This window comes from Monopterus albus, unplaced genomic scaffold (genome assembly GCF_001952655.1).
Source record: "Monopterus albus unplaced genomic scaffold, M_albus_1.0 scaffold245.1, whole genome shotgun sequence".
NCBI classification, from domain to species: domain Eukaryota; kingdom Metazoa; phylum Chordata; class Actinopteri; order Synbranchiformes; family Synbranchidae; genus Monopterus; species Monopterus albus.
Genome location: NW_018128125.1, coordinates 299,754 through 317,031, shown reverse-complemented (window position 1 = coordinate 317,031; position 17,278 = coordinate 299,754). Strand labels below are relative to the sequence as shown.

At 39.1% G+C, this 17,278-nt stretch overlaps 1 protein-coding gene across 3 annotated transcripts in view; it reads right to left on the bottom strand.

Moving 5' to 3' along the window:
- The window catches only part of dyrk1b (dual-specificity tyrosine-(Y)-phosphorylation regulated kinase 1B), a 166,787-nt gene that overhangs the window by 82,940 nt on the left and 66,569 nt on the right, over positions 1-17,278 (bottom strand). The window contains exons 1-2 of one of the 3 annotated variants that reach the window (XM_020620669.1): positions 12,073-12,454; positions 10,320-11,808 (exon numbers count right to left, since the gene is read on the bottom strand). The exons of 1 other annotated variant lie outside the window; for it this stretch is intronic. In XM_020620669.1, the coding sequence (XP_020476325.1) occupies positions 10,320-10,422 (103 nt within the window). In that variant the 5' untranslated portion in view covers positions 10,423-11,808; positions 12,073-12,454. Of the gene's footprint in view, positions 1-10,319; positions 12,455-17,278 lie in introns of those variants that run through there. One more of the 3 variants, XM_020620668.1, reaches the window with a different exon arrangement.

The window sequence follows — 17,278 nt, the reverse complement described above, 5'->3', positions numbered from 1 at the left end:
TATATATACTGCTCAAAAAAATAAAGGGAACACAACATAAGACATTCTAATCTGAATGAATGAAATATTCTTATTAAATACCTTGTTCATTACATAGTTGAATGTCTTATTTTCCCGTGTTCCCTTTATTTTTTTGAGCAGTGTATATATGTATACAGTAAATACAACACACACACACACACACTACACTACAGTATATATTAAATCTTATATATACACACTATACATGCACACACATTATTTACACACACACACAACACCATACAGTAATCCAATACTATACCATATAATCAGTCAATGATACACAATTAAGATACGATGGAGCTTTGTCATTAGGGCTTTGTACAGTGCCTTGCGAAAGTATTCGGCCCCCTTGATCTTTGCGACCTTTTGCCACATTTCAGGCTTCAAACACAAAAATATAAAACTGTAATTTTTTGTGAAGAATCAACAACAAGTGGGACACAATCATGAAGTGGAACGAAATTTATTGGATATTTCAAACTTTTTTAACAAATAAAAAACTGAAAACTTGAGATCATGTACCACTGCAAGAGTGTTAAAACATGGTTAATGTTATCACATTTCTTTTTGTTACGTTGACTTTGCATTATGAATGCATCTATTCCAAGTTGTGTCCAAAAGAAACACTTAATTTTTGATGAATATATTTACTTCATGGAATTTCGCTCTAGCTTTTACTTCTGAAGAGCCTCTGTTAACAACAACAAAACTGTTATAAAGGTTACAACACAAATGTACAGTCCTTTAGATTCACAATGTACTGAGTTGCCAATAGTTGTTGAGATATTTCAGTGTAGACAAAAGTGGTGGATCAACCAGCAAACTGACAACCCTGCACTGACATTCAACATGATCTCTGGTTCTGTTTGTTTCCTGTCTCTTGTCATCTCCAGTAAGTCACTAAAACCACAGGCTGTGGCACTAAGTCTAAACATGTGAAAAGAAGAGGCCTGAGAAACAAGTTCTCCTTGTTACATGCCCGCCTCCTGGTGGTTCGTGTGTGGTGTTACACACCCCTCTTTTGCTGTAGGGCCCTTGGCTCAGTGGGGACATTACAGTTCTGAACGGTATGGTACAGCCTGCTGCATTGACTGGCAAACAAAATAAATGATAACTAAAAGTATACAGTGGTGTGAAAAAGTGTTTGCCCCCTTACTGATTTATCTTTTTGCATGTTTGTCACACTGTAATGTTTCAGATCGTCAAACAAATTTATATATTAGTCAAAGATAACACAAGTAAACACATCATGCAGTTTTTAAATGAAGGTTTTTATTATTAAGGGAAAACAAAATCCAAAACTATATAGCCCTGTGTGAACAAGTGTTGGCCCCCTAAACCTAATAACTGGTTGGGCCACCCTTAGCAGCAACAACTGCAATCAAGCATTTTCGATAACTTGCCATGAGTCTTTTACAGCGCTGTGGAGGAATTTTGGCCCACTCATCTTGGCAGAATTGTTGTAAGTCAGCCACATTGGAGGGTTTTCGGGCATGAACTGCCTTTTTAAGGTCATGCCACAGCATCTCAATTGGATTCAGGTCAGGACTTTGACTAGGCCACTCCAAAGTCTTCATTTTGTTTTTCTTCAGCCATTCAGAAGTGGACTTGCTGGTGTGCTTTGGATCATTGTCCTGCTGCAGAACCCAAGTTCGCTTCAGCTTGAGGTCACAAACGGATGGCCGGACATTCTCCTTCAGGATATTTTGGTACACAGCAGAATTCATGGTTCCACTTATCACAGCATGTCTTCCAGGGTTCCACTTCATGATTGTGTCCCACTTGTTGTTGATTCTTCACAAAAAATTACAGTTTTATATCTTTATGTTTGAAGCCTGAAATGTGGCAAAAGGTCGCAAAGTTCAAGGGGGCCGAATACTTTCGCAAGGCACTGTATGTTAGGAGAAGGATTTTAAATTCTATTCTGAATTTTACAGAGAGCCAGTGGAGAGAAGCTAATATGGCCGAGATATGATCTCTCTTGCTAGTTCCTGTCAGTACTCTGGCTGCAGAAATTTGGATTAACTGGAGGCTTTTTAGGGAATTGTTGGGACATCCTGATAGTAAAGAGTTACAATAGTCCAGCCTGGAAATAACAAATGCATGGACCAGTTTTTTAGCATCACTTTGAGACGGGATGTTCCTGATTTTCGCAATATTACGCAGGTGAAAGAAGGCAGTTCTAGAGACTTGGTTTATGTGTGATTTAAAGGACATATCCTGGTCAAAAATGACTCCAAGGTTCCTCACAGCAGTACTGGAGGCCAGAGCAATGTCATCTAGAGTAACTATATGGTTAGACAGCAGATTTCTAAGGTTTTCAAGTGCAAGTACAATAATTTTGGTTATTGGAAGTTAGAAGTAAGAGATTACAGGTCATTCAGGCCTTTACATCTTTGAGATATGTTTGAAGTTTGACCAACTTAATGTTTCAGCTGGTTTATAGATAAATATCAGCATCAGAATCAGCTTTATTGGCCAGGTGTGTCGGGCACACAAGGAATTTGACTCTGGTACAGAGTATAGCTGAGTATCATATGCGTAGTAGTGGAATTTTATGCTGTGTTTCCTAATAATGCTACCAAGGCAAGCATGTATAAATTGAAGAAAACTGGACCTAGCACAGGTCCCTGTGGAACTCCATGACTAACTTCACTGAATCCAGCTTTTCTAATCCACAACACAGGTGGGGGTTGAAGAAATGAAATATCTGGATAACCTTAGCTGGCATTAGAAAATCCAGGATTGGTCATTTGATCTAGGATCTGTTTAGCAAAGTACGAAGAACACACCCCGGTTGTCTGTTACTAGTTTTCATTTTAGATCAACTGAGAAAACAGAGATACTGACATACTATCAGTACTACTATCAGTATACTATCAGGACTATCAAGTACCTTACATACTGCTGCCTAGCAGTATGTAAAGTACTTGCTCATAAGAACCAGTTAGCTTAAAGGAAGACTGCTGATTTACAGCCAGATTCCTATCTTTCAAATGTAGGGTGTTCATATCAGTGATAAACATTAAACTTTACTCTCTATTTCCTGTGTGAAGACATCTTTGCAAACACTTACAAAAATGTCCACCAGCTGAGACAATATTGCATCAGTCGGCAGAGAATGGAACAAAGCAGAAATTCTGCTGGAACTACAAGCTGCAATTTCACATCCCCCCTCACCCCGCACCCTAGCAACCACACCCCGCACATCAAAGTTGGAGTGGGAGCGAAGCAGTTGTTTGTCAACTACTAATGTGAGCATAGCAGTTATGGATGATAAGGATAGACACTACAGATGATAATATTTTTAAGCACTGGCCCTGCAGGCCACCAAGCCCCTAAATTTGAGAGCCAAAGTACATTTTTGGTGGCCTCAATGTAAATGTATGTAAAAACAATGCAGAAAAGGCAATTTAACACAACCTTCCTGTGACATTTCAATAAATGAAAAGACATTACCAGAATGAAAATGTGACTATTTGTTTAAATTGAAACTCCTAACCCTAAGTTCATTTGTAAACATACATATATTCTGTCTCTTATTTTACAGTCTGGTGTTTCCCATACATTGATTTATTTGTGGTGGCCGCTACAATATCAGTATTGACTGCCATGTTGACTTTCTTTTTTCTTGTTTTTACTATTCAAAAAGGGTAAAATATTACTTGACCATTGTGCTACAGCAGTGCACTGATTGGCTCAGCCTCTCACACAGTGAAAATAGACCGCCTGTGATAGTCTGTGTCCGCTTCAACTGTTCAAGTACTAAGAACCTGTCCACCGGTTGCACCAAGCGGAGAAAGAGAGTACTAAAACACTGATTTTCCAATGTGAGTGTGAGTTGTTTTGTTTAAAAGATCAAGCTGCTGTAATGATATTTTATTTCATCAAAGAACTGCTACTGAATGATGCATGGTTTATTTTGCAACTGTACAAAAAGTTCATTCATTCAGTGCCAGCGACAATTCATGCCAATTTTTTTGCACATGCTTATGGCTACTTTTAATAAAGAAGGAATGCACACTTTAAGGTGCACTTTAAGCTAAAAGGAATATCATACAAAATTCTTAGGTTCTCACCTACATAAATCACATAAGAGTAATAATATCAAAATGTACCTACACCATGTGTTGAAAGAGAAAAGGTTTTCTCTAGATGCTATTTCTCATTGTTGTGGTCTCAGAATAAATGCTCAGCATGACATCAAAGGTTGTTTTTTTTTTGCCAAAACACACTAAGAACCATGTCTGCAGGCATATGAAGAACAAGATTTTTCATGTTCCATCATACCCAAAACAAGGTGAAAACCAGGATACTAGTGCACATTAAACTACACTCAGTGTGGTATCCTTTGGTTGACTGCATACAAAGTCAATGAAAAGATTCAAGCACACATACAACAGATACATTTCAGAAGCAGCAGTGGAAAGTAACTAAGTACATTCACTCAAGTTCTGTACTTAAGTACAATTTTGAAGTATCTGTACTTTGAGTATTTTCATCTTCTCTTACTTCATACTTAAACTTCACTACATTTTAGAGGCAAATGTACTTTTTACTCTACTACATTTATTTTATAACTTTAGTTACTAGTTAGTTTTCATAACCAGAGTAAAAGAAAAAAATACAGTAGAATTATAAGATTTCATTAATCTATGGTGGAAAATTCACAAGCTACCCATGAGTAATTCAAAAGAAATGCATATAAGCTAGTTAAACCTATCTTCCCCTTTGCCAGCTAAACATTAAATGTGATGTACACAACAATACATCAGTAATTATAATACAATAATGTAATACAAAAATGTTAAATAGGCCATTCTGCATAATGAGTACTTTTAGTATTTAAAGTACGTTTTGATGCTAATATTTTTGTACTTTTATTTAAGTAACATTTTGTGAATGCAGGACTTTTACTTTTGCTTACTTTTACACTGTTGTATTGCTACTTTTACTTAAGTAAAGGATCTGAGTACTTCTTCCACCACTGTTCAGGAGTGAAATGAGGTCAAAATGTACTGAACATTGTATTCAGCACAGATAATGCAGTGATTGGAATGCTTCAGAACTTGTCGGAAAATCATCAAGTTTTAAAGAATTTTTCAGTTTCAAATTAATTCAGTGATAGTTTTTTTAAAACAATTCCCTGAGTAACTTCATTGCTAAAAATTATCCATTTAAAATCTTTGCAAAGCTTTGTTTAATCCATATAATTTATATACAGTTCACTGTGTTTCACAAGGGTCATTATTAGCACAATGTGCTATGTGTGGATTGTAAAAAGAACAAATACAAAACAGTGAGAGGTGATGAAAATGATTAGCAAGATAAAACAGAAAGCGTCCAAACTTTGGAATCACTTCAAGTTGAAAAAAGTAAATGCTGTACAGCAAGTCTGTTGTAAAACTGAACTAGCCTACCATAGCTGCGCAGCGTCAATCCATCAGCATGTCAGCAGAAAGCATCCAGCCTATGCACTCAATCTACAGATTACATCTGACAGAAGCTGGTAACATTAATTTAAAACAATAGGACTGCTGGTTGAGATAACAGCTAGTAAAGACTGTACAGCTATTACTAAGGCTAAGAAAAGAAAAACGTAACAGTCAGTGGGTTAATGCATTAAAGCTTCTCTAATACCATTCATGGCATTATGATTATTATGATCTACAAAATCATTCCTCCTAGGACAAATAATGTTTCACTTATCTACAACATCATTTTTATTAACCCAGAATAAACATTCTGGATGCAGACATCCACTAATGTATGGTGGATAGCTGCAAAAAAGTTAAATGAATTATAGTTGGGGTAAAGTAGAAACAAATATGTTTGTCACACCTATTAACCACCCAGACAAATTTGATTGATTAAAAAGATTGCCAAGTATATAAAATTAGCTTTCAAAATCAAGAAAAAAATAAGGAGTATTCATTGAAACTATGTCCAATCAGAACATGTAGGAAAGATGCATTTCCAGGGTGAAGGCATGGCTAGCTAACTAGCTAGCTAGCAAACTGTAGGCTGTATTAGGTGTAGTAACTCACAAGCAAGCAGTAGAGGTGTCACGCAGTCAACAGTAACACTAATGTTGGTCAGTTAAAGGTAGGGTTGGCAAATACTTTGAGATGCATTTTTTGGTACATTTATTGAATTTCTCTTTCATCTCAATGGCAATGAATACATTAAACACACTGACAACATGTGTCAACTGTGGCAGCAGCAGGACTGAAAAATGACTGACCAATCATCTTACTCATCCCAAGCAAAACCAATGAATGGCCTACCTGCCTGTCAACCTACTTCTTACTTGCGCCTACTCTGCCCTTGCACTCAATGTGTGACCCAAGAGTCTCGCACAAGATGTTGAAAGCACAGGCAGACCTGTTACCGCTCTGTGCTGCAGCTATGGCACAGAAGGTAGCCACAGCAGATTTCGTTCACAAACAGAGCATTGTCACAGGCCAGGCCTTCTCCTTTAAGACATATAGCCTTATAGGTAATGTTGTTGCTGTTACCAGACGTTACTACCTGCATGCTTGTGTGAGCAGTATGAGAGTGAGAAGACTGCCACAGGGAACAGACTCCTTTTACATGCAGCCACATGTGGGGAAAATACCAACAGTAGTCAGCTGTATACATAGGATTGTAACGCCCAGTTAACTGGGCATCAAAGGCCACAGGCAGTGATCGTGTTACCAAGATGGAATAAAACCTGTGTTTTGTACAGCATTAGCTGGCCTCCCCCTTCACTTCTTCTTGCCAGAAAAGACTGGACTTCTAGGACTTCTAAGGTTAGTTACCAGGTATGAGCCAGGGCTAAAGCTGTTTAACCCAATCAGGAACCAGAGGTCCCCATCTACGCTGAAAAATGTAGAAAAAAATCATCTGGAATTGGTTTTTAGGTAGAAGACGTTTCACCTCTCATCCAAGAGGCATCATCAGTTCTGTCCGACTGGTGGTGAGGAGGATGCTCCAGCCATGCTGGACAGGTAATTACCGGTTTTGTTTTGTTTGCATTGTTATTTTCCTGAAATCTGTAAGTAGTAGTCAGGCAGTGTGCACTGTGTTTTGGAGGTGTGACTTTGCAGAGAAGTCATAACGAAGGGGTATGATTTCTTTGGTCATCTATTTTCAAAATCAAGCTTCTTCTTGCTGGTGTTTCCAGGATCTGCCAACCCTGCCTTTAAGACGAACGTTACCTATCGATCTAACAAACAAACAAAGAATACTAAATCCCCAGTCCTTAATAAATACCCACAGCAAAATGTATTGTAAGGTTATCTCCTGTTCTATTTTATTTAATCAGAATCAAAAGGTAAATCTCATGAAAATAATAGTCTCTAAAGTTTTTTATGATAATTGTCATTTTTGTATTAGAAAAACTGCATTATTATTAAATATTTGTATCAGTACTTGGTATCAGCGAATACTCAGATGTTAAGTACTTGTAGTCAGTCTGGTATTGGAGCGTCCCTAGGGGATAGATAAAGGCATTTATCAAACTTGTAATAAAAGTTCAAAGTTATTTCTACTGCCAATGAAGCAGAATGATATTTCTCTGCACATTTGCCTTAAACAGATCTACAAGCATCTGTACTTTCATTTATACATGTATGTTTTGAACACCAAACCCTAGTTTGTAACTTTACTGCTCAGGCTGTCTACATACAATATAAGCTATGTACACATACATACATGTAATTTATCTATGGGTCTTTGTGCCCACCGAAAATGTAAGAATTTGAAGGCCAAATGGCTTTGCCCTTCAAATTAATTTGCAATCTCTGCCAATCGATTGGTGAACATCTACTTTAAAATAATAATGTGAGTTTCAAATAGGGATGTAAAACAGTAGTTTCAACACAATACGAACTTTCACTCATTGTTGTAGCCAGCAATCCAGTGTTTGCCAACACTTAAAAATGGTGCAATTTCAATTCAACTTCAACCTCATTTTATTGTCCCCTAAGGAGAGAATTTTGTTTTGCAGCCATGTAAAAAACACATGTTCACATAAGAAAAATACCTAATGACAGCATAGTATTTGCTTTCTATATATAAAAGAAAAATATGACACTAATCAATCAACCAGTTAACCAGTAACCATAACAGCATTAGTTCAAAGCTGGACAACAGCTAGTCTTCATACACAGAATTTAATAAAGTGATTCAAGGGCTTGCTATCGATATCAAACAATACTATGTGCCTATTTCACACAACTACATTTTTATTTGATCATACATGCAACAAAAGTATCATTTTAAATTTTGTGGACTTGGGGGCTGGGCCCAAGCAGATCTTCTGCCTACAGCAGTGCGGGAGTGTGTCCAGCAGAAAGGAGAGGACAGTAGTTAGTTTAAATCTAGTAAAAGCTGCACCCTCGTTAAATTCAACATTTAAATTGCAGCCTGATATTATATGCTCCTAAATATTGACGGTCTGGACGGGGAGGGGGTCACGATATCATTTCATCTTAAGAGGGTCACACACCTAAAAAGGTTAAAAACCACTATATGTTGTGAAATTCAGTCAGTGACATTTGATTGGAATGGTGGCGTTGTTGTTATTACAAAGATTTAAGGTTATTTGCACAGCCTCCTGTTATGTATTTTATTTTGTCATTTTATTTAGAAAGTAAATCTTGTGAAAATAAAAACTGTAAAGCAAAGGCACTTTTATTGTTATTTTTACTTTTAAAGTATAAACATTGCATGAATTACTCTATATCAGCAAGCAGTGTAATGTAAGTACTCACTTGTACTTGGTCTGAAAAAAGTGGTATTGGTGCATCCTTATCCCTCATCTCATTTTGCACAGCTGACTGACCACAACTGTCAAACTGACCATAGTAGTGTTTTCTGCTGCACAATGGCAAAAACAACAACAACAACAAAACAAAAGAAAGTTTAAGGTCACACTGACAGGCATGGAGTATGAGCCTATTTAGACCCAAAGCTGCCAGGATTTGATGCCAAGACAACTGCTGACACATGCAGCATGGCTGCAACATGTTAACATACGCACATCACCATTGTGACCTATTTACTATAACTCATTAGACCTCTGTAAAGTACTGAGAAGGAAAGACCATCATTATACTATTCTAACAAACAACATGCAGCTAAAATAACACACACTAATTAATCACTGATAAGGATCTAAATTTTAATGACCACATCAAAGCTGTAACCAACTCATCCTTTTGGTATCTTAAACACAGTTAACATCAGAAACCTCCAGTCTAAGCAGGATTTAGAAAAGCTCATTCATGCTTTTGTTTCTAGTTGGGTAGACTACTGTAATGCACTACTGATTGGCCTCCTCAGTAAGACCATCAGACAATTATAACTCATTCAAAATGTTGCTGCTAGAATACTGACAAACAACAAGAGGAGAGAAGACATCACTCTAGTCCTTAGATCTTTGCACTGGCTTTCAGTCAAATACAGAATTCAATTCAAGGCCCTAATTATTGGCTGCAAGTCTCTCAACAGTCTTGGCCCAAAATATATCAGAGCTACAGTATGTTTGCCAAGTACCAGCCTGGTAGGTGTCTCAGAGCTGCATGGACCAGTCAGCTAGTGGTGCCCAGAGTTTGAACTAAACAAGGTGAAAGTGCTTTTAGCCATGATGCTGTCCATAGCTGGAACCAGCCCCCACTAGATCTGCTCCAACTGGAGCCACTTTTTAGGACTTCTTTTTTCTGCTGCTTTTAATTGTTTCTTAATTCCACCCAAAATTGCACTTTATCTACTTCTATTTTTTCGTTTATTTGTCATCCATTCCCCAACAATCAACTGACTTCATTATGCTGTTTAGCTGACTGTTTAGAAACTGACATTTCAACTCTTCTGGAGGAAAGTACACCTGCCTCTGGTGTAAATTACTCAAAGGTCAGTCTTGGGAAGACTTGAAGTAAAGGGGTACAAGTATAATGAGAACAGTGAGAATCCACAGACTGACAGCTATACTAAAAGTACTAGGTATCTGCTCATGTGTGTTGCTACTTGTACTGTCATGCATTTGTTGCTTTGGTAATATTTACCTTAATTGCATTCTGTTTTAATTATATATGCATTGTAATGTTTTATCCATCTGTGTACATTATTTTAAGCACTTTGAATTGCCTTTGTGCATGAAAATGTGCTATATAAATAAACTCGCCTTACCTAACTCTCACACACACAGTCCCTCTATTCCTTTATTACACAACATAGCCAGAAGTGTATTTCAGTCTGTTTTTGTGATCTGTGTGTTGATACTTTGTGTGTGTGTGTGTGTGTGTACTGACTTTTGTTCTTGCGAAGCAGGACAGAAGTGATCCAGGGTTCTGATTGGACCATCCTGCAAGAGCGTATGGTCTTGTCCTCCACAGATGATGACGTGATCACCATTAAAATGCTTGTTAATTGTTCAATCCAGCAGGGAAACACTGTCAATCAAAATGTTTTAACAAGTGGGCAGAGCTCATGAAGTGTCAGGCACCTGTAATCAGATCTCTTTTCAATCCCAGAGTTCGGTTCAACAGTTTACATCCAACTGACCCAACAAATCTTGAAATGGTGGGAAACCAACTAAGCAAAAAGGCACCGTCTTCTCTGGCTTGTTTCTTTTTCTTTTTTGTGACTGTGGTTTCTAAGGCAACCAACTGGTGTACAGGCAGCTTGTCTCTCTGAAGTAAAAATATAAAGGATGTAATCTCTATCTTCTGTGGAGTTACAATAGGGTTATATATCTGTCATCTATATATTCTGTTTTTCTGTGGGTATGGGGATTTCAGAAAAAAGAATATTTGGTTAGTCAGGTTGGCTTTTAATTTGGTTGGTTTCAGAAGTTTCATGCATTCTTTCTGTGTGCTGGAGGTTCGTACTGCTCCAGGCTGCTGGTGAGTTTTAGGTAGTTAAAAGTAGGCCTTTCTTCTAATCCAGTACGCCAACAAGTGGCTAGCCTGACTTCAGAGTTTTAGCTAAATGTCCAGGCTGATAGGTTCACTTAGCCCAGGACAGGTTTGACCACAAGTATTCAGCTAGTAGTCCTTCAGACATCTTCATACTGCTAATCCACAACAGGGTTTAACTGTGCAGTGCACAGTACAACCAGGTTACTGCTTAGGTGTGATTCCAACAGGTCTCCTATTAACTGGCCCAATAAGTTCACACAGTTTTTGTTGTTCTTCCAGATCACTTGTAAAGCACATCGACAAGCTATAACTCAAATCTGTGCCACCCAGGATCACCCAGCATGCTGCTGGGTGGGCTGAGCAAGGTAGTGTGATATAGGGGGTGAAAGAGGAGGAGGTGGAGGGGAGTTGACTTTCCAGCTGTCTGCTTTTACCCCATTCCTTACACTAAAAATAGCTCCAACTGCTGGTGTTTTCTGAGGAAGCTCATCACAGAACAGACTAGGGCAGTGTAGAATGATGTTATCACTCAGATTAATGCGGTGACACACACAGCAGTGCACTGGCAATGTCACAGAACCTGGGTGTGTTTTGGTCTATCCTCTTCACCTGCCCACAGCAAGAGATGGCTGGCCTCTGCCACGGTGAAAATGAGTCCTTTTAAAAAGCCAGACAATAATGTAATCTCCTTACACTATACAGGGGGTCTCTGTGACGACAAGCACTTGTAAACAAACCAGTCCACTGTAACGTGTGGATTTCCAGACAAAGTTCCTCTAGCAGGGTATCCACATGCAGAACCAACTGGGCGGTTGGCAAGACCGGCTGGACAAACCATTCCAAGAACAGATACTGCACATCACCTACACACCCCTCTCCCCTGGGGGTAAAATTGGAAATTGAGACACATGTTTAGATCCAATATGTGGTGTTAGATGTCAAATGATTCCGCGTGTTGAAGAAATACACTGGACAAGCCGCTGATTACTATATTTATACTTCCAAACGCCGAACTGTCAACTCGATCTGAGAAGTCAGCCGCTGTGGTGGTAATAATACTACAGTAAAATCACAAAACATCTGAGCTGTAGCGAACCAAAACTTGAAACTCCTCTCAAAGCAAAGCAAACCAAAGAAACCGAACCCCGTCAAGTTCCTGAGCTTGCTGTCTGACGCTTTTGATCGCCTCGTCTTCCGTCTGTTGTCGCTCTCTTTTCACATTCTCCGTGTCCTCATTTATTTGTTCTTCTCGGAAGCTGGGATATTCTTAATTCCTTCGAGGTGGAAACCTTCACATGGACGACTTCGATTCGTGTTTCTTGTCCGTTTCCCTTTCCGTGCTTCTCCGTCAGTCGGACTATGCGCTCCTCTCCCACACGCCTCCCCCACCCTGGGATGATACCATGTGCCCGAGGTAGGGGTCGGAGCGCTGTCTGGGCCAGCCTTAGACAGTACTGGTAACGCAAGGACATGAACGCACACTGGACAAAAAATAACATTATCGACACTCCACGTGTAATTTCACATCAACCATCAATCAGAGAACAACATATTTTGTGTAACATAATCAACAGCTCAAGTGAGGTAGGGGACAGTAACCTTCCCTCTGGCCTCAGTAGTTTGTTCCAAGCAGATCTCCTGTCCTGTCCATTTATAGTAACAGTGGGTTATATATACTGGAACTTCTCGCATACATAGACAACATTCACTTAAACATTTGATTCAATTTTGTGGATAAATCTGTGCTACATGCAAAAAAAAAAAAAAAAAAAAAAGTTTACACAATGCATAGCACACGAATAGCCACTTTAGTAACAGACATTACTTATGTTTGACTGATAGAATTGAATATATAGATATATATAAACAGAGAGAGAGAATTTTTAACCAAAATGTGGGTTTAATTGTAAACAGGCCTACAGTTTGGGTTCTTATATAGGCTGGTGCTCTGCTTTTAGGTACTTCATTATTCAATAATCTGCGCCAGAGGGAAATGAACAGCAAGAGGATTCTATTTTTTCCACTCAAACAATAGCCTACACTTTTAGGTTGCTCTAATAACTACATCAAGAATACATTCAAAAAAGTCTTTCAGTGGACAAAGTTTAAGAGCACAAACATTTAAGTTAATGATGGCATTTGAAAATATTATAACATGTATGTTACTCTGGCAAATATGCCAGACCTGAAAAATATGAGGCTAGGTTTTACCATGCAACACACAAAAAGTCATTTTGTGTCCAGTCTTTCTAAATAGCTCAACCTCTCTGTACTCGGATAAATGCAGTCTCTACCCTCACTCAGCACGCACCCTCTAAAGACTCTGTTGCTACCCGACGCCACAGAAGCTGCAATGCAATAGGTTACATTAAGTTCCATGCCTGGCTGTAATTGGGTAGTGGACGGGTCTGTGGGCGGGGCGGTCGGCTTAGTCTTCCAGTGTCTTTTCAAAGGACGTGAGGCAGAAATGACGCGGAAATAGTTTGACGATGTCAGGGAGAAATTGGGGGATGGAGGAGCGGGGGAAAAGGCTTTCAGGAGCCCGTGGTCACTGAGTGTCTCTACAGCTGAGATGTGTTACTTCTCCTCACAAACCAGCCAAAGCTAAAAGTTGTTACTGTTGCTATCCAAGCATTCCAGCTATATCAAGCACAATACTGCCTGGGAACAGCTCAGCACACAAACAGTGTCATAAATCCGCTTACAGCTCCTTAAAGGAAAACTCGCCTTCAAATGCAATTCACACTGACATTGTGTGTCACTTTAATTCTTTTTATTGATGATATTAATCTATAACCTATGCAGATTAATCAGACAGTAATATGTAATAAAATGAGTAGTGGTGACAAGTTCACTGCAGTTTGCTTACTGAAAATTAATGACCGTTCAAAGGTAAGGTCTCCCCAGATAATCCGCTGCTAGTACATATCAAAGGGAATATTGAAACAGCAATAGTATATACTTTAAACAAGACAGGTTCTTCTACTGTCTTGACCACTGTTTATTTGTGCAATTTACATTTTAATTGGTATGTTGTCATATTCATTTGAACTATGCTTTAAGCAGTCAACAATTTTTTCATTATATTGATAATATAAAACACATAAAGTCCCATAATGGCAAGATGCAGTAATAACAAGTTTGGTTAACACTAAGTATAGTTAAATATAGAAATTTTGTATGTATTATTTATTATTAAAACCAAGCTAAATTCCAAGCTTAAAACTGGGTAGCATGGCCCAATATAATTTAAAAAGCTTGCATTCAAATTACCTTTCTGAGAGATAAGTCTCAAACAAGCAGGAAGTAACATTATAAAGCAATATAGAACAGCAACATATGCTATTGGGGTAATCACATTTAAATATATCACTACAGGTGGACTACTTCAAAAACGCCAGATACTCAGCACAAGGTGACTGAGATTGTCTGGACTGAGTAAGAGCTCAGATAATGTACAGTGTGTCTGTTGTAAAGAAGAATTGCATGCCACACAAAATTCCACCAGGAAACACATGGTGTGTCTGGTGTCATGGTTTTATTGACTCTTTCTGTGTGATTGCCACCCTAGGGATTTCACTTTGATCCAAATTAAATTTTACTTGTGGGTTCAGAGATTTGAATACCACACTTGGTGTAAATGTCAGAATAGCCACTGGATCTGGAGCCACCATATTAGAAGTTTAACTCTTTTTCTACCTAAAACTACATCCAGGTACCTTCTGCTAAGTTTTTTCAGCAAGTTTAACTCTGAGAACTGCGATTGGTGTGACCAGAAATAAATCCTAAATGTATAATCTATAACATATGTTACATGAGCTATAAATTCAAAACAATTACAGATAATACAAGAGGCACATAGATATTAACACTAGATGCCGCACTTGGTTTTCTGATCACATCTGCTGCTATATTGCATCCATCAGTCTGACGAATTCCGGCCAGTTCAAATAGTAGAAAACACCAGACTTCTGTCTGCTTTTGGCATTTGTTCTGTTAGAACATCCAAAAGCAGGAAACAATGTATAATATCTCACAGGTAAGAAGCGGGGGTGGCTGTGGCTCAGGTGGTAGAGCAGGTTGCCTCCTAACCAGAGGTTTGATTCCCAGCTTGTCCAGTCAACATGTTGAAGTGTCCTTGAGCAAGACACCCCCAGTTGTTCGCAATGATAACCCCGGTGTGTGAGTGTTTGGGAGTGCGAATGGGTGAATGGTCAAGTAGTGTGAAGGCACTTTGAGTGTGCTGTAAAGCGCCATACAGTACAAGTATAAAACCATTTACCAAGTTATATTACAAAATGTTACTGTTATTATTGTGCTGAATTTGAAATATTACTGGCGATTGGTCCAGGGAGTACCTAGCCTCTGTCAGGTCCACTTGGCGCGACCTGCCTCTCTTCCGCCTTTCTCTCCCCTGCTCTCTCGACCTGCGGGATCTGCACCTCAGCTGTGTTGCATTCGGTAATTAGCGACTCGTTTGTCGGTGCGCACAGCTGGGGTGCATCCCTATGATTACCTTCCTCCTTATTTATGCCTCTGGCAGATGCTCCGTCATCGCCGGAGCATTAACAGAACTTACACCAAAATACCTGTATTGATGGTATGTGTGATACGTCATTTTGATTTCTGCACTGACAGTTCCTGTGCTGTGGATTTCATTTTGTATGTTGGTTATATGTTGTTTTGTGTTATATGTTTCTAGAAGTCCATGCTGACAGTTCCTGTGCTGTGGATCTCTTTGTATGTTTTGTTTCCATGAGTTTAGCGATGTGTAATTAGATTTCAACGCCGACAGTTCCTGTGCTGCTGATTTCTTTTGTCGTTCGCCACTCTCTTATTTTTCACCTGTCCGTCCTCATCCTCCTACTCTCCTGGTTCCTGCCGCTAGCCTGTTTACTCCCCTGGTTGTCCTGGTCTCCTCAGCCGTCCTTGCCCAGCCCTGGTTGTATGTATTCATTGACTCTGTTCCTTTTTGTGATCCCCATCAATAAACCACCTGTTTTTTTACTAGCACCTGGGTCAGCACTCTTGAGTCCTACCTCAGTTCTCCCTCACCCTCCTGGTGATGGGGACTAAACCATAACAGCCTCTTGCTCAAAGTCAGCTGGGAATTGGCTTCAACGACTACAACAGGACTGACAGAGAATGGTAGGTAGGTAGGTAGAACTTTATTGATCCCACAGTGGGAAATTCCAGTGTTCCAGCAGCAGTAAAGGACAAAACAACATGACAAGATAAGAATAAACACCCCACACATATCTTGAGAAAACAAGATCCAGGTACCCGAAAAACCTAACAAAAATATAGTATTTCAGAGACAATCAAGAACAAGAATAGATCTCCCACAGTTTGTCCCTGAGAAACAAGTCAAAAAAGATACCTAGGAACAAGACAAAAAAGAATAGTATTGAAAGGAATCAAGAAAACCAGGAAATCAAGAACAATTGAATATTACTCTCACAATTAATCCCACAATGGGGGAAAGAAACCTGTGTTTCAGCCATAAGAATCTCTGAGCAACTATTCAAAAATACCTAAAGCAGGGCAATGTACAGTATTTGAGAGAGATCAGGACCAATATATTACACATGAGCCTATTTACAATGCATTTCACCCCCAGGAGCTGAATATTGCACCTCAGTCGACTAATGCATAGTCCCTCATAATTTCACTTAGCTTATCACTCCAGGTCATAGTAAACTTAAAAAACCTTAGAAAAAATCAACTGGACTTAGATATCTAGATCGAAGACGTTTCACCTCTCATCCAAGAGGCTTCATCAGTTCTGACTGACTGGTGTTGAGCCGGAGATATTTATCCCCCTCGGTGTGGTTTCAGTCCTTTGAAGGCCAACAATGTCCCTTAACGCCTGAGTCATTGCAGCCCAGTATCGGTGAGAGTCGTTACCTGTCTTTGAAACCTCCCCTGTCGACCGACACCTATTGTCCTGGTGGGCATGTTTGGGCAGAGATCTCAAAACAGGATTGTAGATGGAAGTCAAGTTGTGTCTTAGTCCACCACCCCTATTTAGTGAGGGGTGTTCTATACATATACATCACAGGGCAGAGGAAGTGCCCACAACGGCAGAAGGGGCCAAGAAGGAAAAACTACACATCCAGAACTCCCTTAAGGCTTGTGGATACTGTTAGAAATTAATAAATCAGTCAGATATTAGACTTTAATGTGTTGGACTTTAATATGTGTTAGTAACGCAGTTTAGTAAGATTCAAAGTCTGCTCTTGTGTGCTCTGCTTCAAGGTTAGCAGTAAGCCATGACACCAATTGCCTTCTTGTATTAATCTTGTGTAAGAATTATGTCTGAATGAATGTTTAGTTACACATCACGCATA